Source organism: Branchiostoma floridae, chromosome 5 (assembly GCF_000003815.2).
Source record: "Branchiostoma floridae strain S238N-H82 chromosome 5, Bfl_VNyyK, whole genome shotgun sequence".
In the NCBI taxonomy this organism is placed as follows: Eukaryota; Metazoa; Chordata; class Leptocardii; order Amphioxiformes; family Branchiostomatidae; genus Branchiostoma; species Branchiostoma floridae.
In genome coordinates, this window is record NC_049983.1 from 21,421,605 (window position 1) to 21,446,847 (window position 25,243).

The window sequence follows — 25,243 nt, forward strand, 5'->3', positions numbered from 1 at the left end:
TACTTGTATACTTTGTATCCTTATCCAAGTAATGCAAACCTGTTTGGTCTTAATTAAATTCTCCTCAGGGGTTTGTGTAATCAATAGTTGGAAAGATGTTGATAAGCATAATGCAGTTCTAATATAATTATGCTGTCAAATTGTTGATGCCTTGAAACTGAAAGAGAAAATAATTTCCACATGCCATATTAACTTCTCTATCATTTGTGCTACAAGTGTTATTTCAATATTCTACCATGCCTGCTTCTGTATAAAAGTCTGATTTTCGTTGGAGATATGTTGTATCAAAGGCAAATATCGCCGTTCAAGGATAACTCTGACACCATATAATGAAGGGTACTGGAACATACATTGAAACCCTTCACATACAATACTTAATATGTTATGCCAGCCATCTATCTCTAACTATGGCCAGTCCCACATATGAAATCATTATTCTCAGCCGCAAGTAGCAGGCAATATTGGAAAATGTCTCCAGAATGGATGGCTAGCTCGTATCCTCCTCGCTTTGAAGTACTGTTATTAGCAGAACCCAGCCGGGCAGTTACGGCAACTTTGTATCGCTGGCTGTCAAGGCAAACTGCATCCAATCATGACGGTGCCGTGTACACGGCCCAATCCTGCCAGAGTGCAGCGTGCCCATTTAGAGAGCCTGGGGCGATATGAGGAAATATATGGAGCTGCAGGGCTTCCTGGATAATAACCACAGCCACCAGAGGAAAGGCTGACCTGCCCCAGCCCACAGAGAAGTGATGAATGGTACTTCCAGCCAAGTCTCCAGGGCTGGGGAGAGATCAATGAGACAGGGGGAGGCTGTGCAGGTCATCTCCAGGCAGTCAGGGTTGGACACGTTTTCTTAAAGTTAAATTCATTTGTACTATCGAGCAAGCATGTAAAAAAAAATTACTTGCCCGAACCAATTTTTCGCTTGCCCAAAATCCAAATGTCACTGTTATATGCATTTTCACTTCCAAGAATAGAATTCTTATCATTGTGTCTACTTTTCTATGTTGACCATTGTTTGATGTCATGACTGTAAAAAGTTAACATATCAAAATAGCACTCAATGGAAAGTGGCCTGGACAATAGGGCTAGTGGACTTGTCCAACCTTGGCAGTGTGCCCAAGCAGCTGGACCTGAGGGTTGACTTTGATTCTCTTTACAAACAGGTCATGTTAGTGAACTTGGTGGTACAAGTTCAAAGAGGCATCATGAGGGTCACATTGGGGGTAAATGAGCCAAATGAGTGTAGGCTGACTTTGCACTGACAGACTGATTATAATGCACAGTTACAACTGAATGTATCTTAATTGAAATCCAAACTAGGAATGTAGATTGTAGTGTTGGCGAATGTCAGGGTATGCTGTGTGGGTGTTGACAAATGTCCCTATAGGATGGGTATTGACACATTTCATACCTTTTTAAACCCAGGAGACCATAACCTTGACCTGTAATATGATATTGTTTTCACAAACATTCTGATAAGATGTTCATATAGATTTGAGGAAAGTTAATTGATTTTGTACGCTTTGCTGCACACTGTTCAAAGGCAGATAGAAGTCACTGCCAGCAGAATACCTTTTTAAGGTAGAGCAGAATGAGGTATTGGACTGCAGGAGAATAATAGAATTTTCCCTCTATCTACATGTACTAGGCCCAAATAGTCTAGAAGGAAATGGCTCTCATTTGTGCAACAAACCAATCTCAACACTGTTAGAGTAAGCTTTGATATGGATTACACCTTGAATCTTCAATGTTAGATGCTTTTTGACATTCAAGCAGGATTTTTAGCATAGTTCCTGATTTTGTCTTATGGAAATTGATCCACAGGCAAAATACCTTGTGAAAGTGTAGCTGCGTGCAAAATTAGATTTTCCTCAGGCGTACAATTGTTACTTCCACCTCTTGAATCTCTGCCAGCTACTGTAAAGTAAAACCAACTGTTGAAGAGTCTTGTCCCAAGGTGGGTTCACAGGAGGATGGGAGGCCAGAGGTCAGGAGGCAACTGTGGAGTGACATCAGCACTGGGCTTAACCCATTCCCACTTGAGGGAGATAAGTACATTTGTACCAAGTAGATGGGGGATATTTCTTAACATTTGTCTCTGGGGAAAGAGGGAAATCCAAATCTTATATTATTTATAAAAGAGATGTATGTCTTAAGGACGTAGTGTCTACTGATGTCAGATAAAAATTTCCCTTATTGAATATGGAGAGAATTACTGTCCACCTGAGTCCTTGTCTTTCAGGGGCCTTGTTTGACCTCTGGCAGCAAAACTTTCCTAGAGGGGCAAATTGATGTCAAAACGTCACATGTAAGGCTGAAGCCAAAAGTCGTAGTGTTAAGAATGCCTGCAGTAGAAGAAATGGAGTGGCCTTTGGCTGGTGTCCCAGAAGAGCCCCTGGTCTGATACATTAACCTGAAGTCTGAGCCATCAAGTACATGCTAAAGACCTGGTGGGAGAAATCCATGACTGTGATTTGGGTTTGGGGCGGTTCCTAGAAGAAAGCTCCCCCAAAAGATCAAGCAGACTAAAAATGGTATGCATCTTAAAAGACATATTGCAACATGATGACAGGTTGTGGTATGTAAAAATGCAAGCTTACCTGTGTTGACGGGAAACATGATCATAATGTATCTATCTCGGTCGTGACTGACTGACATTCTTCTTACGATGCGGGTTGTGATTGGATCTCAAATTTCTCACTGGTCCCTTTTTTTACTTCCACCAAGGTGATTAACAAAACTGAGTATGATTTGAGTATGACTATGAATGTAACATAGAGCATGGTAGGAATATTATGGGGATATCCAGCTGCAGGAACGTGAATAAATATGGACAAAAATTGGTTGATATCAACTGAAGTTCAAAAGATCTTAAGGTACATGTACTCTTATGTGCTTTGCTTGCATTAGGGACTTATTGATGACATATTGTACCATAGACATTGAATTTTCCTGCATTTGGAGCTGGTAGCATTATAAGCTTACCAGTACCAGGATATATAGACTTGTTAACACTATGGAATCCTGCCAGTTGTCAAGTCTGTATTGATGCAATTTTCCATGCTATCCATGTCACTAGTAACTCTCCTATTCACATGAGGTTAATAGTTGTGATATTGAGTTGTCAGCCAATTAGGTCATATTAGCCAATTTCTTGCTAAGCAGCCCAATTTGTGGTAATTGCATCATGAATAAGTCATAGCACATGAGCTCACTTTCAACCTATGTTCAGATATGGCTTTTCCAAAAATTCATACAGAAATCAAAAATCGAAAATCACTATCTCTAGCAGTAATCTAGCAAGCTGTATTTTGTTGCATTCTACAACCGTATGTGAATGTCAGAATGCCTCCTTCAGTTTGTTGGAAAATTACACACCACTCGGCAGAAAGTTGAGATGTTTCGCTGGCTCAGTGGTGCATCATATTGAGTTAATAACCCTTTTCACCCAATACAGCCTGGCATTTCAGGTCTGCCAAGTAGTAACAAATATGGTCTAAAAGTGGTTTGAGTACTCTTAAGCATTTAGTATCATATAGAAGTGGCTGAAATTGAACTTTCCTTAAATTGTTTTTCAAAGCATTCAATTGCACACTTCGGTGTTCAAGTACCCTGTACTGTATCTTATTTTGATGAGAAAGGAATACAAAAAAAATTCAAAATGTTTTGTAATATGCTCTAACAAGTTACAGTTACTGTAGCTACATGTAGTCATAGTAGTTATGGAAAGAAACACTGGTGTAGTGTCTATAACTGATTAAGTGCTTAAGGGAATGAGGCATTTTTACTTACAGTACCTCTTATATTGTGGCTTATGCTAGTCACATTTTGGTATGTAATTGATGTGAGATACCTACATAGCACACACTGGTTTGAGAAATTGATAAAGGATTAGATGTGTTCATTAGCCAAGTAGAGTAATAGCACTGCACATCATTAGCAGATGTTGGGAAAATTTAGGGTATACATGTAAGAAAAGCTACAGAACAGAAACGTTGTACAGTTGATTGTGCGTGCTATGCACTGAAAGGGTAAATTACATTTCAGAAAAGTTATAAAACATGAACTTGCACATTAAAATTCTGCCATGCACTGAAAGGGTAAATTACATTTCAGAAAAGTTACAGAACAGAAACTTGTACAGTTAATTGTGCTATGCACTGAAATGATTAGTCGTGTTTGGCCAATGTTTTGCCAGACAATTCCCAGGCAGCTGCCCAAGAGCAGCTCTGAGAAGGCTAAGCTGTTTATCATGCAGCTACAGGCCTGATATCCAAGGGAGACAGTAGGTCTAACTTCCTGCCCAATCCCTGCCTGTGACTCTGAATGTCAGCTGATGGTTTGGGGCCATGATTAAATGTCTTTCAATCTAGTCTTGAGAGGATTTTCAATGGGAGCAAGTAACACCCACAAATCCATCAGTCTGGTTGTGCGCGGAGAAGCAATCTCCTGCAGGTGAAAGAAGTGCTCTTTCTCTCCCCATGGTTTTTACATTGGTAGCAAGCAAATGAGTTGATGTTGTGCAGGGCTAGAGTTGAATGCAGTCTTGTTGATGGGTAAGTAGAGTCTGTTATACAGGATCATCCTTCTTATCGTGACATATTCCTGTTCTTGCAAAAAGGTGTCACAGTTGAGCTTCAATTTCCTGTGGCTCAATCAAATGTGTTAAAGCTTTGGCTCGTGAACGTTAGATTACAATTACAATTACAGTAAGATAAATTAAGAGAAATCAGCAAATTTTGTGAATTTTTTCTATAACGTCTCATGTAGTCATATAGCCGCCTTAAAAGGTGCATAAGGTGAATATTTTAAGATGCAGGTCAAGAGTAATAGTGGGACTATCCGTTGCAACATACTTTGACATTGAAGCATTTCATCCCATTTCCCGTGTTTGAAATATTCATTGGTCTTGATCGGTTTTATCTTTGTTGTGGGGAAATGGATGGATTTGTTGTGGGGCAATGGATATGAACAGATGTGACAAGAGGAAGGCAACTTGACATCAAAGCTGGGGATTTAAGAGGCCCTTTCAAGCCATACTCAAGAGGCAGGTACTAGGCTGTACTCGTGATGGTAATGAGCTCTGCAGAGCCTGGAAAGATTGGCAGTCTAGATGCTTGTTGCCAGAGAGACAAGCACAGGGTTTCAATTAGAATAGAATTAGCTAGAGGTTACCATTGATCTGGACTCATTTCACACTGCATTGTGGCTCAGCATTGCATGTTTTGGTCCGAAATTGTAAGAAGGGATTTTAATGGGAATGTCCACTATACATGTAGCTTTGAATGGCTAGATTAGTAGACATGTATGATTTTTAATCTAAAAGTCTAAATGAACATTTTGATGAAAATTAATGGAGTTTTTTCTTCTTCTCAAATATCCCAGACATATTCAACGTATTCACAATTAGATTTAAAAAGAAGGCCGGTGAAAAATGAATCAATGAATGTTCACCGTCCTGTTCAGAGTCATGCATCATGTTGGTTTGTTTCATCAGGATTCCTGGCTCTTTTGAATCCAAACTAATTACCGGCAGTCTGCAGACTGAAGAATTGCCAATTTGTCTGCAAGTATCGTCACAAAAGTCAGAATTCCTCAATTAGTTAACTAGTTAATTCTAGATTTTTGTGTTGTAGGATACAATCCTTTAGAGAAGAAACATCTTTGTAGCATTCATAATGCTACTTTGAGAGTTACAGGTACTAAGGCTGGATGCCTTGGGTTTCATATGGGGGATTCCAAATATGCAGAGGGTATTTGTGTTTGCCTCTTACTGTCCTCTGTTATTTTGAGTAGTTGGATTAAATAATTGGGTTTGAGTTTTAAAGATGAAGGCAGCACTAAGGGTGTGATGAATCAGGTAACTGTCCTTGGTGCTAAGTAATTGGTTGTCATGTTCAACGTCACCAGCTCTTCACATTGACAAATTCAGTGCAGCTTTAGGCTGAATGAATGACTTTTGCACATTACCAGTACATTTCCAACGATTCACATTGATGCTAGTGTGGTGTAACCAGTAGAGCGTTCTGCTCGGAATCTAAAGATCCCAAGTTTGATACCCTGCCCCGACGTTGTGCCCTTAGGAAAGGCACTTAACATTACTTTCCCTTACGGTGGAGTGATACCCACTGAGCCTCTTCGGCTAATCTGTCTAATTGTGTGCCATAAGCATACTACAGATTTGTTGTGCCAATGTGCCAACATCTGCACATTGACTTCCACCAAGAACTGTTCATTCCCAACAATTGCTTTATCATGGTTTATTTGTAATCCTTAGTGGATGTTTTGTAGCTACTAGTATTTTAGGGACCTGCCCATTTTCTGTATTAGTATTACCCTAGTTCCCAAGGCTGCTTTGATGTTATGACTTGCCTGTCTGATCTATGTATGGTTGTCTTTAGATTATTGAAGCTTGTTGCCCCAGTAGTCTGCAGCTAATCATAAATTGATTTGCGTCATAAACACTGCCATGTATCAATAAACTTGTCTTGAACCTTGAACGCCTCTCAACACATTGGGTGCCTGACAAATGTTTGGAAAGTGAAGAAGTATTGGTTTACGTTTCTATAAAGTTATAATCCAGATGTAATAACTTTTGCATTGTAATTTGCTACTAGAACGAACAAACCATATTCTCATCTTGATAAATTGTATTTAAAAAGCATGCACACCAATGAAATTTCAAATTTTACGACAAATTATGTATTAGTGCAGCACATGTGCATAGTGATGCTTGTACCTGCAATTTCCTATCGATTTTTTCCTTGTCATTCTAGATATTAACCCTCTCAGCACGAGAAGCCACTATCATGGCTTTCCCATAGGACACGAGAAGCCACGATGGTGGCTTCAGGTTTAATTCCGGCGGGAAATTCAAACTGACTACTGTGAAATGGTAAATTTGGCAGAGTCTGCCAATCAGGATGCTTGTATCTTTGACCAACCAGAAGGGATGTAGCATTTGAGCCCTGTTTCTGAGGCCTCCAGCGTGTGTTTTGGCTTCAGTTTTCTACAGGTTTATTTAGTAAATTTAGCAGAAATAGAGACAGTTTGGTGGATAATTTTGTTGGAGGCTTACAGGAGTGATGACAGGGAAATCCTTGAGGGACAGCAAGGCAAACACCCAGCTGTTTTTGTTGAGATCAAATGAGCTGATATCACCGTGTCTAATGAGTTCTACATGCATGCTTCCTTGTTGTTTTTCTTGGGGCATAAGGAGGTCCAGGTCAGGTCAGATAGGTCACTGGTCCAAATTGACATTTTATATACTCTGATACCTGTTTCTCTACCCAAGTCATAGTAAGTGGATTTATTTGACTCCCTGATATGTGGAGAACATCCAGAAAAATAATTTGCCATTTAGCACAAGGCATATTCATTATTTTAATAGTACAACTACAGGTGTGGGGAGGGGGGCACAACTGTTTATTGGGGTGAACATTTGTTTATCAACACAGAACTTATTTGAAATCATGCTTTGATTTTTAGTTTTTGGTCATTCTAACAGCATACCAGCATTGTGTATGTATGGTTGAGTATTTCTACATAGTTTTATGATAAATGACACAAAAAACTCAGCCCCTAGCCAAATGTTTTCTTTTGTGAAACTTTTTTTGGGAGTGTTGCAAATGTGTTTTTGAGTGGTTTCCATGACGATTGCTGTCCTCAGATTGATGGTATGATATTTATTTTGCTTGTTTTGGAAAGGCCATTCTGTTAGCTTTCCAGCAATATATAGTTTTCCTAGTCTACTCCTTACATAACAGCTGTAATAATAATACACAAAGAGTACTAATTGACACCTGTATAGACTGAAATTATATGTCGTATATGGTATACAGGAAAAAATTTTATGACGTGTTGAGAGGGTTAATATGAATGGTTAATTTAGAATATGCTAGAACATTTAGCCAAAGTTATTACTCTTTAGCGTGTTGGTTTTCCCCTGAGTACATCCTTGATTGGTACTAAATAAAGTCTCTCTGTTCTGATTAACATTGATGGTTGAGCATTACCCGTCTGGGTGTATCAGTTTGTTTGAGAGCGTAACAGTTTGTTGAGAATGTAAAGAAGCAAGTGAACACTAAATGATACTTAAGCTGTCTGCTAGTATGCCATGTCTATTACTTAAAACTGTACATCAAAGTTGTTCCTATAATTGGCAGTATGACAGGTGATATGTTTTAAGAGATGTTCTTTGGCCAGAGTCTAGCATACAGGAGCTTATGTGAGCTATAGAGTTTGATGACTGTAATTTCCTCCACTTAATCCTAACATGCTGGTGGGGCTGTCTGGGTGCTACTAGCTATAACACATGTATAATAACACAAACTAAGCTCACATAAACTTGTGTGGAAATAAATCATGTGCTGATTTATGGTATTAACAACTTCAAAAGAAATGATTCTTCACTCTCTGTCAACATTGAGTGACAAAGAAGGCAAAGTTCCCAAAATGCTGAATTAGGTACAACATTAGAGCATATCTTTTGGGCAGTACAGAAATTCAAGTCATTAAACAATACGTTCCTTTCATGTTTTCACAGAGTTCGTCAGAATGGAGCGGTTGAATCTGCTGCCAGGTTTTCTCCTGCTATACTCTGTGGTTCTACAGCTAGTGACTGTTGTCCAGGGTCTTCACATCTACAGAACATTTACCCCACCTGACGTCATCCTCAACCACCTGTCAGTGGACAACCAGACTGGCAAGGTTTACATTGGAGCAGTGGACAATTTGTACCAGTTAAATCGGCAGCTTGATGTAGAGAAGACAGTGTCCACAGGTCCACGGTTAGACAGTGTGAACTGTCCTGGACCTGCTGAAGGAGACACGACATGTCCAGATAGAGTAGACACTTCCAATGTGAACAAGATTCTGGCTATTGACCAGCAGGGGGGTCATCTGATCACCTGTGGCACAGTGTACCAGGGAATCTGTCAAGTGAGGAACTTGAGAGATATCAGTCAGATTTCTGTGTCATACACCCCTGATTTTACTAAATATGTTGCCACTAATTCCCCCTCACGGACCACAGTGGGGTTTGTGGCACCTGGGCCACAACCATTTGAAGAAAATGCCCTGTATGTGGGAAGCACATATGGCGAGCACAATGATGACATTGTCATCAGGGAGAATGTTCCGGCTGTTTCCATACGGTCATTGCAATCTTCTACAATCTTCCAAGTCATGAATAACGGGGAAGCTAAGTTTGTGGTCAATCCAACAGAGCTGAGGCAGCAGTATTTGATCAGCTACATCCATGGATTCAGCAGTAAAAACCGTGTCTACTTTGCAACAGTTCAGATGGAAACAGTCCCAAAGCCTGGGTTTGACCCACCTTCATACTGGTCCAAACTCACTCGACTGTGCTTAGGAGATGTCAACTTTTACTCTTACATGGAAATACCTTTAAAATGCCAGGGCCAAAATGGAACAAACTACAACCTTTTACAGGCTGTGTATGTCAGCAAACCTGGACAGAAACTGGCGGAGAGTATGGGACTTCCGGATGATGACGAGGTGCTGTTTGGTGTGTTTTCAGCCAGTAAAACCCCATCTGGCACGGAGCCCCTGGATAGCTCTGCCCTTTGTGTCTTCTCCATGTCAGAAGTCAATGAAGAATTTGGCAAAGTCCAGGAAGCCTGCTACACAGGGGGAGAAGGGGGAGATGGTATCGCTAAACCACTAGAATTTGCTGGAGGTACAATTTGTACAAGTTTTCAGGTACATACATTTTTACCAAACAATTTTCTTGGATCGAATTGGTCTGTGACTAAGTGTTCACCACTTTGGGAAGAGTAATGCACAGCCATTGTGAGATGATAAGATATTCTTTTTGAAGGTTGTTTGCCTTTTAATGAGATGGACAAAAGGGAGTTTCTCAAGTTTGATGATGCAGCACGGCAGATGATACACTGGCCATATTGCTTTTAGCTCTCCATCCAAGGAGTCTGCAAAGTTGTTTTAGGTGCCACATTTAGAAACTTTAAGATTTGTTAGCAGTTAACAAAAGATTACTTCAAGAATACGTGTACATGCAGGGCTCGAATTTAACTATGTCCCGATGTCCCGGGGCCACTAAAATTTAGGCCGGGACAACTGAAAAATCTTTTTGGGACACTTTTGGGACACTAGGAAAATAATCAACGAATCAACATCAGAATGTCCGATCTCCCCGCGCCCCGCGGTTGTCAGGCGTGCGTACTCTGACTTACAGTTGTTGAAATACATAATTTCTGAAAATAGGGTTGGGACAGTCCATCCTCACTTCGGGACAGTTGAAATTTATTTTTGGGACAATGCTGGGACAGTAGGGAAAAAAGTTAATTTTGAGGCCTGACATGATAATGTTGGATAGTATTGAATATTCTTTTTAGAACTGCCAGGTTCAGTTTGTAGGTTAGAAGCAAGTTGATTCCATCTAAGTTTATGATATTTCTCTTCCATCAGAGTCAGATAATGGAAAGCTACCCCTGCGGGGATAGCTTCACCCCAAAGCAGTTTGGAGGAACAGTCCCTCTGACACGTACGGCTGTAGCAGAGTTCCCCACAACTGGACTTACAAGTGTTGCTGCTTCAACTGTCAATGACTACACCGCAGCCTTCCTGGGAACTACTAATGGCCAACTCATCAAGGTAATGTTCATTTGTAGTTAAATCTTATCAATTTTCATACTTGAACTTGATGTATTCCAGACCTCATATCACTCCTGAAATCAGCTTTAGCCATACTGTATTGAATATTCTTTCAATGCCAAAGTCTTGACACATTTATGGAATGTCTTGCTTTTATAAGCTCATGGTAGTTGCTGAACTAGGTTTAGTTGTCATAGAGCCTTAAAACCTCCTTAAACAACTCTACATTCATGAAGTTGCTACTTCACAGATGTATATTTGCCACAAGGTAGAAATTGCCCTTATGAATACCATGGTATGATGTCTTTTCTTGCCAGTTACATGTGCAATGGCCAACTGTAGGTCGTGAGTTGGATCCCTGGCCCAGTCATATCAAAGACTTAAGAAATGATACATAATGCAAAATTGCTCTGCTTAGCTTAGTTTTTGGGAGAGTATTTGGACACACACCACTACCAATTTAGTAGCCCCCTGCTGTATTGATTGCACAAAGTTGTGTGGCCCAAGGGCTATTGAAATAGAGATAGGTGTTGTCTTATACACCATTTGGTGACAGAAGGTGTATAAAACTATAAATTCCCTAACTTATGTTTGTATTAGGTGCTGGTGTGGTCTGGAGTTGCAGCCGACCCGTACGAGCAGATCACCGTGGTCTCAGGAAGCAGGGTGCAGCAGGACATGCAGTTTGATGCCATCGACCCGCAGCACCTGTATGTGATGACTGAGAACAAGGTGGGTGCAGCAGCTTATATCTATGATACAATTTTAAACTCTATAACCATACACAAAAATAAAGCACTTACCAACAAGCTTTAGATCAGTACTCTGACCAAAATGACCCAAAGCCTATGTCACACATCCAGACTGGAAGTGTGATGTCAGCAAAGGGTCAAAGGTGCTTGGAAGTCAGTATCCGCCCCATCTTGGTTGATGGGCTTTGATGTAGATGGCCTCTTTGACTCCCCTGAGAAAGTAATCCTCTCCGGAATGCAGTATCTTTACCTTGTCATATCTAGTCAACTTTTATCATTGGCACTAACTGTTAATGTGGACACTACAAACACCAAGGTCATAAGATTCAGCACTCCTCCCAGCTCTCTGATCTTAGGCCTTTCTCTACATTGTGGTTTCGTTTATTTCAAAAAGATGTCATGCAGCTTTTTGTTTTATCTACCTTCTTGCTGCATCTGTATATAGCTGCCCCTCAGAAAAGCATCTATTATTTCTTCTTTCAGTTTAGTGGGACCGCGCTGACTTAGAGAATCTTGCCATTATGATGACGGTTAGTAATTCTGTGGCAGGCTGTCCTTGGTACAGGCTTTTCAAGTCCTGGCTGTTGGACAGTCATGCATGAAACAGTGGTGTGTGTAGGCAAGGGTTATGGAAGGGTCGGGACAGATTAAGGGCTGGCTTATGGGAGCACTGTCACCACCATAGATCTACGATACCACAGTGCCCATGGGGCCTCTCTCTGATCATAATTCTCTCCAAATTTGACACCAATCTTCTGAATGCAGGACCTTTTAAGGCGTAGGATTGAAAGGGCTAGGTGAATAAATTGGCGTCCTGATGTGGTGTTATAGTGCTGCTTTGCCAGCTCTCCTGGATGGCAATTTCAGGAGAAAATTGGCTGCAAATCTCCTTGACCTTTCCTGGGAAAAGGGCTTGGAGGGGTCGCTTTGAAATGTTACTATTTTGAATATAGGTGCTTGATCGATAGTGCAGACAGCTCGGTCCATGCCTGAGAAGTTTTTCACACAAATTTTGGTTGATCGATTGGACCAGTCTACAGGGTCTCCTGCATGCCTACCACACGGCTCAAACAAATGGCGTGATAGAACCCATGCCTCATGTCTCATGCCTTGAATCACGATGACAATCAGTCTCACCAAACAGTTGATTTCTCCAGGGTCTCCAGATCAATGTTTTCACTGTGCTACATTTCTGGCGAGTCCGCAGCCCTGGATCTGATCAATTCTTGGTGATCCCAAAGCTAACAGATCTACAGAGGCTTAGCAAGTCAGGAAGTCATTTCCTGTTACAAGAAACTTCCAGCCTGTTGGCCAGGGGAATCAATCTCAGGTCTTGCCAAAGCCATTTCTCAGCATTGCAAGTATATTGGTAGGGATTCATGTCTTCACATACATGTATAGACTAAATGTGTTCTCAGAAAAACTTTTTCTTCTCCAAAAACTCTTAAAACATTGTCGTTTCATGGACCTTTTGTGATTAAACTTCTCTATTAAGTTATAATGTAAACACAACCCATCTAAAGGAACTGTTAGAGTAGACATATTGGAGTAACTCAGACATTGAGAATCTTACACCCTACATTAGTCACTAACCACATAAAAGCCAGACAAATCCACATGTACTGTGTTGTTCTCTTGACTATAATTTCCATCCACAGGAGTCACAGTGTTAAAAAATGTGTGAATAACTTAGAAAGCTTTCAGTCACCTTCAGGACATGGCCAGACTTGATGTGTCTGACCCCTGACTGACCCAATAATCAATAGATTGAGAAAACCATAATGGCTGTGATAAAGCTTGTTCACAGCTGGCATATCTCTGTAGAGGGCAGCAAGTCTGCTGTAGGCAAATACTGTTTCAGGCAAGCTAAGGCTTCATTATCATATATTACGTATCACTGTTGCAGCAGTTATGGAGAGAGCACTTAGAAGTCTTGTTTCTGTACGACTTCAAAAAGGATTTAGCTAGTATAATCTATCTCTGAAGCTACACTTTCATGGTACTGATACAACTTCAAGCAGTACATTATCATCACCAAATTCAAACTTTTCACAACCCTTAACAACCCTTCACAACCCTGTACAATGCTTTAAGATTGGATCTGTTTTTGTAAACATTTCTACCTATTAGGACTATTTTTCTTATACATAACCCAAGACTAGTCATTTGGTTCACCTGACCAATTCTGTAGTATCAGCAAAGTAGATCAAAACGTGTGCGTGATGAATGTAAATCCTTCAGTACAGTATAAATGGTCAGCATCCCGCAGTAGTGCTGCCTGGGGAGTCGGCCTGAGGTTAGTGAACATCTTGAGGATGGAAGATTTACCGTCCTATCACCGACCCAGCAGATTGTAAATGCCAGATATCAGTTATGTGTCAGGATGGGGACTAAGGGACCACTAAATGGTAAAATGACCTGTCTGAACCCTCTTATATCTTTCTGCAGTATGAGCGTATAAATCGTTTGTACAGAGGATGGTGTTCAGTAATCAAAAGGTCAGATAGCAGTTAAGATCATGGATGGAACCCCTGGGCAGCATTAAAGGTATGATTTAACTTAACAGGCTATAGAGAAAAGAGAGAAAGAAAACCAAGTGTCCTAAGTGAAGATGACAAGACTTCTTGTATGTAGGAACCATGTAGGAACCCAAAACCATGTTTGAAAAGTTTCTTGTCAGATGAGAAGCCAACTGTTCTAGTTTTCCCTTTATTTGCTCACTAATTCCAGCTATATATTTTAATAGCCTGTCGCCAGTATTGCCTACCATACAGCATCACAGGACCAGGATGCCAGTCAGCCGAGTAACCTCATCTGATACAGAATTTCCAATCAGGACAGAGAAGTTGTCGTGTAGTCTTTATTGTCTGAGTATTTACAGCACCAATCGATAACGGTCTGCTATCCTGGGACTGCATTCCTTTCTGCTGTAATTGCTGCAATTTGTAATATATCTCTCACTGGCAAGGGGGCCACACCAGAGCTGGGATTACCGTAGCTTTGGATTCCGCCTGGAGAGTGTCTCAGGGACAGCTTAATTGTTAGGAATATATGGGAAATCAATGGGAAATAGTTCTTTCTGCTTGATCCATATCAGTGTGCAGCTGCCTTGGGAATAAGTGACAAACAGACACCATATTCTCAAGGCAAAAATGTCCATGATTAAGTCCAGGAGCTTATGCTGCAAGGAAATCACTCGGCTGTAAAATGGAGTTGAGTTTCCAAACTCCTGTTGCAGGAACTTAGGAGTAGTAAATTACCTCAACAGATGCTGGAGAAATGGGGACATTGAGGTGTATTCCAGACATCTTGCTGCGCTTGAGATGAGGTCTTTCAAAAGTGAAGAATACTGTTATTGGAGTTGCCAGCGAAAAGTTACCACCATTCATAACTTGTCCCAGTAAAGTTTGCAAGTTGGGGTGACTTAAACAAGAACCCCGACATCCACTAAAATAGTAGCCTGAAAGGGTAGTCATAAGTAGACAAAGTTGAAATGCCTTCTTAGAGCAAATGACTTTCATCAGTGTCACATCAATAGAAACTGCATTGCATTTTTTCAGGCAGTGCTAGATCAATATCTTACTTGTTAGATGCTTTCTCGCCATCATCTGCAGGTTTCTGTAACATCACTTCTAATCTCTCACTGCAAACTTAGCAGGCCTCTCTGTAATTCTCATAAAAGGTCAAGGAAATATGCTGATGATGAAATATTGCCATTTAAAGCCTGTGCACATATTCTCTCTGACAGATTTGCAGCTAGTCATAAAGGTACAGGCATCTTGACTTATTGCTGCAATGAAACAATAGGCTATAAGAATCATGCCTTGTCATAGTGGCTTAGTTGATCAAAGAAACCTGAAAATATGTGATTACCACTTCAAAGACATTTGAAGGACAAAAGTGAAGGAAAGTCAATACCTGCAGCTTTGCCGAAGGGCTCAAACCCTCCGGTGGTGATTCATCTCTTCATTGTCTGATCCATCCTGGATGGTTCCATGAAGGCTTCAGGAGTGCTGCCTGTTCTTATGGAGGGGTTTTGACATCCATGTTATCTTGGGAAGTACTTTGAAAGAGAGATTAGTGTATAAATGTATGTTGGCTGCTGTGCATTACTGAAGTGATATCACCAAGTGATGTCTTACTTTTCGATGAAAGCTGTTGTATCGTTGTTAATGGGTGCCTTATTTATGTCTAAGAGACTTCCTACTGAGGTCTTCCTTTTGAAAAGAAGCTGGAAGGCCATAAATACCCGTTAGAAATAGAGAAAGGAAGATACAAAAAGCTACCTGTTCAAGAAAGAATTTGTAAGCAGTGCACAACGACTGCAGTGGAAAATGAAACACATTTTATTTGTGAATGTCCCCAATTCGAAGCCGAAAGAAAAAGGCTATTTGATAGAGTGACCGAAATCACACCAACATTTTCATTGTTAAAAACGCCACAAAAGATTCTCTTCCTACTAACATCAAGGGATCAATCTATTATAGAACACATGGGGCATTTCATTTTCAAATGTCTTCAAGAAAGAAGTCAAACCCTGTAATAGTTACGTAGACTTAGTACCCCGTTATGTATCGTATGTATATTCATCCACTTAATATTTGTATGTTAGAATTTAGTTTATCTACATGTATTCAGACCACATTTATTCATCTCATGTAATTAGTCATTCTTTTCTTGCAATTAGCCCAATGGGCATGAATTTGCAATAAACTTTATTATATTAAAATGGAACATGTGGCTTCAAAATATGACAGTCAAGTGTGTAACAACTTAAGGTATGAGACTACAAGATTCAGATTCTTGTAGTTTCACGAAGTATGTTATGGGTCTTTCTTATAATGTACTTCTCAAGAGCTACCACATCTGAGGTGGTGTTACCCACTTAAGGCTTCATCTGATGTAGTACATGTACACGACAGCTTGCAGAAGGGGCCACAGATGTGTAAGCCGACAATCTGTTTGCAAGAGATGTTATTAAGGAAGTCCCTCTGAAACTCGTTGATGAATGTTTGTCGGTTCTACCGTGCTCAAAGGTACCACTGTAATGGCACCTGTGTGTCAGCGTTGTAATTCGAGGCCTCTTTGGTAAAGGATGGTATCACCGAAATAACTATGAACTCCTTGTTAAAGGATGCACATGCGCATGACATGTTTTACCTTGTCGTAAAGTTTCTTGAACAACAAAGATGATACTTAAGTTGAATCAGGTTATGTTATACGTTTGTTAAAGGCGGAGAAGGTTGACTTGTTGCATTTGGCTGGTAGCATGAAATAAAAGATTTTTGTATGATTGATGACATCATCTGCAGGTTTTCTGCTAGAGTGGGATGTTATCATCTATCACAAAGCCCCCCAGAAGGGCCAGACTCACAGGAACAGCTGTTCAGTGGGACAAAGTAACTGTTGTTTGTACCAACTTGGATCAAAGCAGGCAGCTGGTGCATTAAAACATCAGATAGAAATGGCAAAGGCTTCAACTGCCAGAATAACTTGGAACTCAATTGTAACTGTGTTGAAACTCAGCTTGTAGAGTAGTGATAATGGGCCCTCCAGTCATCTCTGGTGGTTTCTGCATTTGTTTCTGTCTTTTAATCCATTCCCTCCTGCCTGACAATGTTACAAATACAAGTTTGGAGTTGTCTGATCACCAAGAGACAAACAGATGAGAAGGAGTTTAGAACAGTTTCTTTTTCAGCACCATGGACTGAGTCAAGATTTTTTGTGTGCCAAACACTATCTATTCTCTATTTCTCTACTTCTATCCATAGCTGAATCACCACATTCCTTTGTGTACAAAGAGGAATGGGCTTCATTCAGAACTGTCCTTGGATTATTTACCTTTGTTATTCTAGATGGCAGCACACTAATGTTGCATCCACTTGAAACTTCTGATTCATGAATTCGACAAAGAGCAGGCCCTGAAACAACTTAACTTACTTACTTAATCCTCTTCATACCGTGTGGGACATAAGGCTGTGATAAGTTTCCTCCACTGGGGTCTGTTCTGTGCTAGGGGCTGAGCAGCATCCCAGGGGATCCCAATGGCCTCTAGATCTTTAGCCACAGTACGTCTCCATGTGGTTTTAGGACGTCCCCGTTTTCTCTTCCCCTCAGGGGCCCAATGTAGAGCAACTTTGGGGATACGGTCATCCGACATCCGCAGAACATGGCCCAACCATTTCAGTCTTCTGATGGCAATTTCAGTAGACAACTGTCTTGTGTTCGTTTTTCTATGCAGTTCTTCATTACTGATCTTATTTGGCCAGTAGATGTTACATATTCTAGGCAGACAACTATTGTGGAATACATTAACTTTCTTCATGTCTGACTTTGTAACTCTCCAGCACTCAGAGCCATACAGAAGGACAGACTTCACATTGCTGTTATACAGTCTGAGCTTGGTTTTCAGGCTAAATGATTTGGATTTCCAAATAACACGGAGGCGACTGAAGGAACCTCTAGCTTTGCCAAGTCGGGCCTGAAACAACAGGAAAGCCAAAATCCAATGGTGCCTTAGTATAGTACAAAGATGATCAATCCATTTATTCAAATGTGTCTTCAGAAATGTCAAACATAAGCGCAATTAGCTCAAAGAACCATAGAGAACAAACCATGTACATGTCAGAGTTGTTTTTGTAAATCATGCTAATGATTCTCTTTGCTTCCCCTTTGATACGTGTCTGGGGCAATTACAGATTATAAAGAGCAATTTACAATGTTGCATGAAAGGTTTTCTGCTTAGCTGAGTTTTATAAGAAGAGCTTATTTTGGGTAGCACTACATGGTGATGGCTTTACCTCAGGGGATAACCAGCTTGTAACCATTGAAGTGAGGCTGCTTAAAGACAAATGTATCAAATTATATGACAATATTGATAATATATGTGTCTGGTTAAGGACTATAAAGAGGATGAGTCCGCAATGATTCCTAGCGCCCCCTTGGAAGTGTCTAATGCATGATTACACATACCCGGTAGATCACATTTTTTGCAAAGGACCTTTGTGTCTGTCACAAATGAATGAAACACAATGAAGATATGTGAAAGGAGATTTTACTAGTTGTTATGAGATGAACTGTAGGTAATCTGTATTTTTCCACCTTGCTAGCCAGTGTTAGATTAGCAGCCAGGAAGATGAGCAGTAATGGGTAATACAGGGTCACTCAGTATTTACCATTAGTCTAGATTCTGACAGCACTATTTGTTGTGGGACCCAGAGTTATGCTCTGTGCCTAAGTTATCCTGACCTTATGGAAACCCTGCTAGTGCTGGGATCTCGATGCTCCCAGCCTATTTCTCGCTGTGGCACATTGACAAGTTGCAGTTCATGTTCTAATGTGCAGGTAGGTGATAATGCCTTATCCAACTGAAATGGAATTGCCAAAGTTTCAATCAATCTTTGTCCCATGCAGCATTAGTAGAGCTTTATGACTGAAGTCCTCGGTGACCTAATGGACACAGAGTGTGTACATGTATGTGTTTCTTTTATGGAACAAGTTACACATCCAATTGTAACACTTTATCAAGTGCATAAAGCTTCCAACTGCTGGCTCTGGTAACTTCAGCCTGTTACAGTGTGGTAATATGTCCAAAGGGAATACGTCTGCAAGAGTTCAGTTCCCATCTGCGTATGGTATTGATGTTGTTATTTCATCCGAAGTAAACTTGGCAAATTGGGCTTGCAGTTCCTTTAATGCTCTCAATGTTTCATGGCCAGTTTCTGAGAGAGCCTTGACTTCTGCTTGTTTGTTATCTATTTGATGTGGGATGTACTTGGTACCAACTTATTTTTTATAGCTTTTTGAAGCTACTGTGTGTGCTAACTAATGAGGTCAGTGACACAGAGACAGAAAGTTATCGAAGAACGAGGAGCTATTTGTTCAGCCACAGCTAGTTGAAAGAGCATATCAAACATGATCTTGGCCCTGCAGGCCCTTCACATGTATTCCAGTAATAATTATTTCAGACAGAAGCTGTAATACAAAGGCCTGAAAGATCTGGTAGTCCTGAATGACAGGTGATGGAGCAGGCGGCAGTCATCGTCTTATCATAGGGTGCCCCTCGTGCAGATCAATGGAGGGCAGGCTCTTTGAAGTATTTGTGGAGGAAGAAGTGCAGAAGTGTTGCCATATCAGATAATGCCAGCAGAGGCAAACCAGATTGCTTTGTTCTTGAAGGGGAATGTAATCAGTGGACTTGATCTTGTAGATCCTGTTCAGAGAGCTGCATTTCAGTTGTGTATCAGTACATGTTAGGTTTATACAAACAGCTTTGTTATTCACTTGAACAAATGCATTAACTGTGTTTAAAACAAAGTGGTTAAGATCTTAAAATCGTATGTTTTTGCCTGGGCCTTAGCATGGTGAGGGCTCTGATGCTGGAAGTGTGTTAAGGGGAAAGCACAAATTAAAGATTCATGATCTGAAGAAAAAGTCACACATGATTTTCTTTTTCTAGTAACCTCAGAAGAGTAGTAGCTCTAGCGTACATGCTGGCCTTCTTCCCCTAAACATATCCAACAGAGTTTCCAGTCCACTAAATGATCTTGATTTTAATTGAAATTATTCTTTCCTGCCCCCAAAGAATAAACAATTTGTGGCGATGCTTTACAGAACATCAACCCTACGTTTCCATATGCTGCGGCACTTCCTGCCATCTTGTCTGCCCTTTCATTGTAGCAGTTCCCTGCAAGCCATGGGATGTACATAATCTCAGTTGAGCCTTTTGTAGCACTCAGAAATTGAAACCATTTATTTTTGACTTGGCCTATCTTGAGTTTGCCAAGCTATGGGAGTCTGTGAAGATGATGGCAGAGTCATCCTGGACTGAGGCTAGACCACACGTCCCCCATAGCAATGATCATGGTTCATGTATTTGATATTGTTGACTGAGAAGTTATGAATACTGAAGTCAATCTGTTTGCAATGTGTGAAACGCTCTTCTAGCCGTTTGCCACTTATTTCCAGGGGCATGATACCGCAGGCTATGACTCAGATATCAGTGCAATTTAGCAGGGTTCGTGTTATGCCAGGTATTGCCAAGAATCATGAGGACGCTGTAAAGACCTTCTCCCAGATCATTCGTTCTGGGCAATATGGGCATCAGAGAGATGTGAAGCATGACTATGCATAGGTTAAAAGGATTGTTGCTGGGGCTTTATGTGAGCAAAGCATGCAAAGGTGAACAATCAACCCCTGCAGGGTAAACATGAACTTGAAAGGTCACACATGAGGAATACATGCAGTGGTTATCTTGACTTTGGCAGGAAATGTGGACCTTCTCCAAACTTGAGAAATAAAAAAAGTGTTAAATATATTTGTAATCATGACAAGTTTAATTCTAACAAATTGAATGCATGAAACATTACTAGCAAAAGTAAATGCTCTTTATGTTGTGTGTTGGTTGCCAGTTTGTAAATAGAATGAAAAAAAAATGCACATGTAACTCAAGAAGTATTTTTTTTAGTTTTGTAGATCTTAGCCAAAGAAAGTCTTGATTGTATTTTAGGCAGTAGTTGTTTGCATGATTGTTTTTTGATAGTTCTTGACGTTAGGAAAATGCTAGTATTCAGCTTAAACAGTTGTATGTATCCCTCTCCAAGTAAAGATTTAAGCACATAAATTCTATAAAGAAAGCTATACTGTTCATGCAAAGGTTTTGTTCTCATATTGCTTTTACCACTCCAATATGCTATGATACTATATTAGTTGCTCGCTAGAAGTATCATGATTATTTCCCTTGCCTTCTCTGTTTGACATGGCTCTACAATGTTAGCATACCAATGTGTGTCAGGTGTACTTAGATGCTGGGATGACTTATTAGAAACTAGGTCAGTGTGCCGTAACTTTGCCAGCGTTATCCCGCTCGAATAATGCATAAGCCGTAACTGTCCCCCCAAGTCATGATGTCAGCCAAGCAGACGCCATGAAACAGTACAACAGGGGCAGTTGATAGCTTTGCTGGGATCAGGAAGCTCAATTCCAAAGTCGTTTCTGTACTTACCTGGATCTCCGTGTCTGGTCATTCCAAAGTTTTTATTACTAAATGTAATAAAAAGGAGAGCTGCCAATCTGTTATGGTACCCACAGAGGCACCTTAGTGCATGCCTGTAATGTACACATTACTCGTGAAGCCCTAAATATTGAAGCCTTACAAAGGTTCAGCATAACCAATCATAAATGCTGCTGCATTCCTACCAACTTCAGCAAAAGATAACCGGCCATGGTTGAAACAGTTAATGTTATTCAGCCCTCAACAACTTTTTCATACAACAGACTGACCTAAATGACAGGAACGACTCCCCTCCCACCTTCCAACCAACGACAATCCCTGAAACAACACTAAGCAATCTCCAACTGACTGTAGACGAAGTGCGACAGCAACTGAAAACGCTAAAGGTGGGCAAGTCCTGCGGTCCAGACAACATCACTCCAAACCTTCTCCGTCAGGTAGCTGACACCATATGTGCACCCCTCACCCGGCTATTCAACACATCACTCAGCTTTGGTCAAGTTCCTTCTGGTTGGAAAGAGGCCAATGTAACCCCCATCCACAAATCCGGCAGTCGTCATCTCACCAACAACTACAGGCCGATTTCCCTGCTCAACATCGTTCCGAAAGTGCTAGAGTCACTAGTCAACAAACATCTAATTAAACAAATCAATCCAGTATTGTCCCACCACCAGAGCGGATTCAGAGCCCACGACAACACCACACTCCAACTAGCCCGGCTTGTAGAGGAATGGACCCGAGCTATGGACAGAGGGGAAGTTGTTGGTTGCGTGTTTCTGGACCTGCGTAAAGCATTCGATAAAGTGTGGCACCAAGGGCTCTTGACCAAAATTCGAGCACATGGAGTACGTGGATCCATGCTGAACTGGTTCCACAGCTACTTATCGAACAGACGTCAAAGAGTAGTCATCCAGGGCGGAACATCCGAATGGAAATCTCCTCTCGCGGGTGTCCCACAAGGTTCCGTACTAGGTCCCACCCTCTTCATCCTCTACATCAACGATCTACCCACCTGCTGCACACAGTCTGACGCAAACCTGTTCGCCGATGACACATCACTCTCAACCAGCAACCGATCCGTCCAACATGTAGTCAACTCACTCAACACGGACCTACGGTCCGTATCCAACTGGCTAACAAACTGGAAGCTAGAAGCCAATGAGGACAAATGCAAGGTGATGTTCATCACAACCCGCACTCTCCCTAGACCCCCTGCTCCAGTCATACTAGGCGGTTGTACACTACAAGTTGTTACTAGCTACAAGCATCTTGGTGTCACCCTAACAAACAGACTTTCCTGGTCTAAACACATTGAAACAACCTCCACTAAGTCAAGAAGATCTGCTGGCTTACTGTGTGCACTAAGAAAGAAGGTACCAAAGGATATCCTGCTCAGACTGTACAAAACCATCACCAGACCTGGCCTGGAGTATGCTGACGTCGTCTGGGCGGGACTCACCAAGCGCGACGAAACAAAACTGGAATCAATTCAATACCAAACTGCCAGACTGATCAGCGGACAACATGGACTCCCGTACCCGTCATACCAATCTCTGTACACCCAGCTATCCCTTCCATCACTGCAGTTCCGACGACAATTCCACACCGCTGTCACCCTGTACAAGCTCCTCAACGGTCACTGCCCTCCACACCTTCAAACCCTGATACCCAGAACCCGTGCGTCTGCTACTGAGTCACGTTACTCCCTCAGGAACAGCGACCACCTGACATCTGAACTCACTAAGTCCACCAGAGGACAGAAAACATTCATCTACAGAGCAACAGCACTCTGGAACACTCTCCCTACTGCTACTCGCACAGCCACCTCCACTGCTTCTTTCAAAAAAAAACTGTGGGAATGTCTAGGCAACCCTTACGCATGGTAAATTAGTCATACACGTGTATATACAGACCCTGACCTCTCATTGCAAATATTGTTGTCAATGATATGATGTTATATACTCCATTTTAGATGATATGTAAGTTATCCTACACCATGTACATACAAATGTTCTTTTTTTAATTTGTATTGTTTATGTGTTTGTCAGCAGGGCTAGCCCTTTGTAATAGCCATAGCCTAGTTAGGCAGCCCTGGCTGTGTGTTCGGTGCAGCCAAACCAATAAATAAATGTTATTCAGTCATAGCAGTGTTGGAAGAAGCTGGATAAAAGTGCAATTATATCCATTTTTCATGTCAAGGTGTCTTTCTACAGGCGAGCATTTTTTGTTCTCTTGGTCTTTGGCATGGTCCAATGGGAGTGAGGACACATGGCCTTTGACTCTGGTCCAAATCTTCCTAATTTGTAGACATTGTAATAAGTTATCATGTAACCCTGTCCAGTTGTGCTAGAATAGACGATGTAAAGCTGGCTGATATGGAAAATGTGCCAGAGGTGTTGCCACCTCCATTTATCACCCATCTCCTCTATGCTGCTCACTGGAAGGATGAAGGAACTAACTTGTATTCTCTTGCCGAAGGAAATTCATAAATCTATAAGGGGAATTGATCCATGTCAGGATTTGATGTAACGTTGTTTATTATGTCTGAAGTTGATGTTTTGCAGTATGAATTGATGGAGATTCGAGGGAATCCGGTTGTAGTTTTTGATGGAGGAGTAAAAGAAACTTTCTTATCGAGTTAGCAACAGATATTAGCGTCATCCAAATGCCTTTGTGCGTGAAGTTATGAAACACGAGATGTTACTGATGTAGCTGTAAAGGAGGTAACCTAAAGTTTCATTTTGAAGCCATTTATGGCCCTCTGAGATGGTTTTGGATTAAGAACGACTCGGGGAGAACATTCCATACTGTCACAGACGAATAGCAGGATTTGCCAGAACCCTAACTTTCCATCAATCACGAGGCTTTTTCATTCTATTCGCTCAATTGTGTCCTGTCCTCCAAATGACTTTTGGATGAGCTTGAAATGCCACTCCCTCTGTGGCAGAATCTCCTGGGTATCTTTTCTCTACTTCAATTATACTCATGGCTACTTCTCTGGCTGCATTAAGCTGTAAAAGTGTCAGTTTTCTTCGTGCCTCTAACCCTGGAAATGTCACCTTGCTAAAGATTAATGCATTCCCTTTTATCTGGGGCAGACAAAAGTGTCATAATGGACTTTTTATGCTACAGGCAGTTAAAGTATTTGTTTCTGTAAAGAACACCTACCGATGCCTGATTTGTCAAGGTGTTAAGTGCTCATTTGAAATTCTGCCAGATTCAGGTTTACATTCATCACACAAACTTTTCAACTGATATCTACCAAATTGCAATATTATGCCCATACAATATTAATAATACTGCTCTAAAAAGTTGGAAGGGTGGCTTGAACCAGAAACTTTAAAGTGAATGGAGTAAGATTATTAGTGTTAAGGATCAATTCGTACAGAACCTTACCCTCTTTGATTTGCTTTATTTAAGCAATCATTTAAAAATGATGATGATCTTTTTGTTAAGGTTTTTTTTTTTATATTTCTATCCATGGAGTGCAAGAGGTAAATATCCATCTGTGACTACTGTTACAGTTTGTCGACAGTTAGGACAGGTGAGGAAAGAATTGATTGAGGATGCCGGATGTAAATAACAGGCATCCTCAATCTTTGTGAAACTACGTGACAGATGGAGCTGTTACTTGTGGCAAGCTTTGGGCATAACCTGCATATGGTTTCTTGATTGGATGGGGCCAAAAACTCGTCCACTTTTTGGCCTTCTTTCCAATTTGCAATCAGTCCTTCAATCCTGGGAGACTGCAACAAAATCTGGTACATAAATCATCTGTTCATGACTTAATCCAATAAGGTATGGAAATGATGTGTTACTTGGTCCCAAATCCCAGCTG

The 25,243-nt window shown here is 41.0% G+C and overlaps 1 protein-coding gene across 1 annotated transcript in view; it reads left to right on the forward strand.

Annotated features, from left to right (window-relative positions):
• Nucleotides 1-25,243, forward strand: part of LOC118415111 (plexin-A1-like) — a gene marked incomplete in the record, with an annotated part of 97,707 nt that overhangs the window by 23,741 nt on the left and 48,723 nt on the right. Inside the window, 3 exon segments of the mRNA XM_035819472.1 lie at nt 8,552-9,729; nt 10,456-10,641; nt 11,242-11,373. Of these exon segments, the coding sequence (XP_035675365.1) occupies nt 8,563-9,729; nt 10,456-10,641; nt 11,242-11,373 (1,485 nt within the window).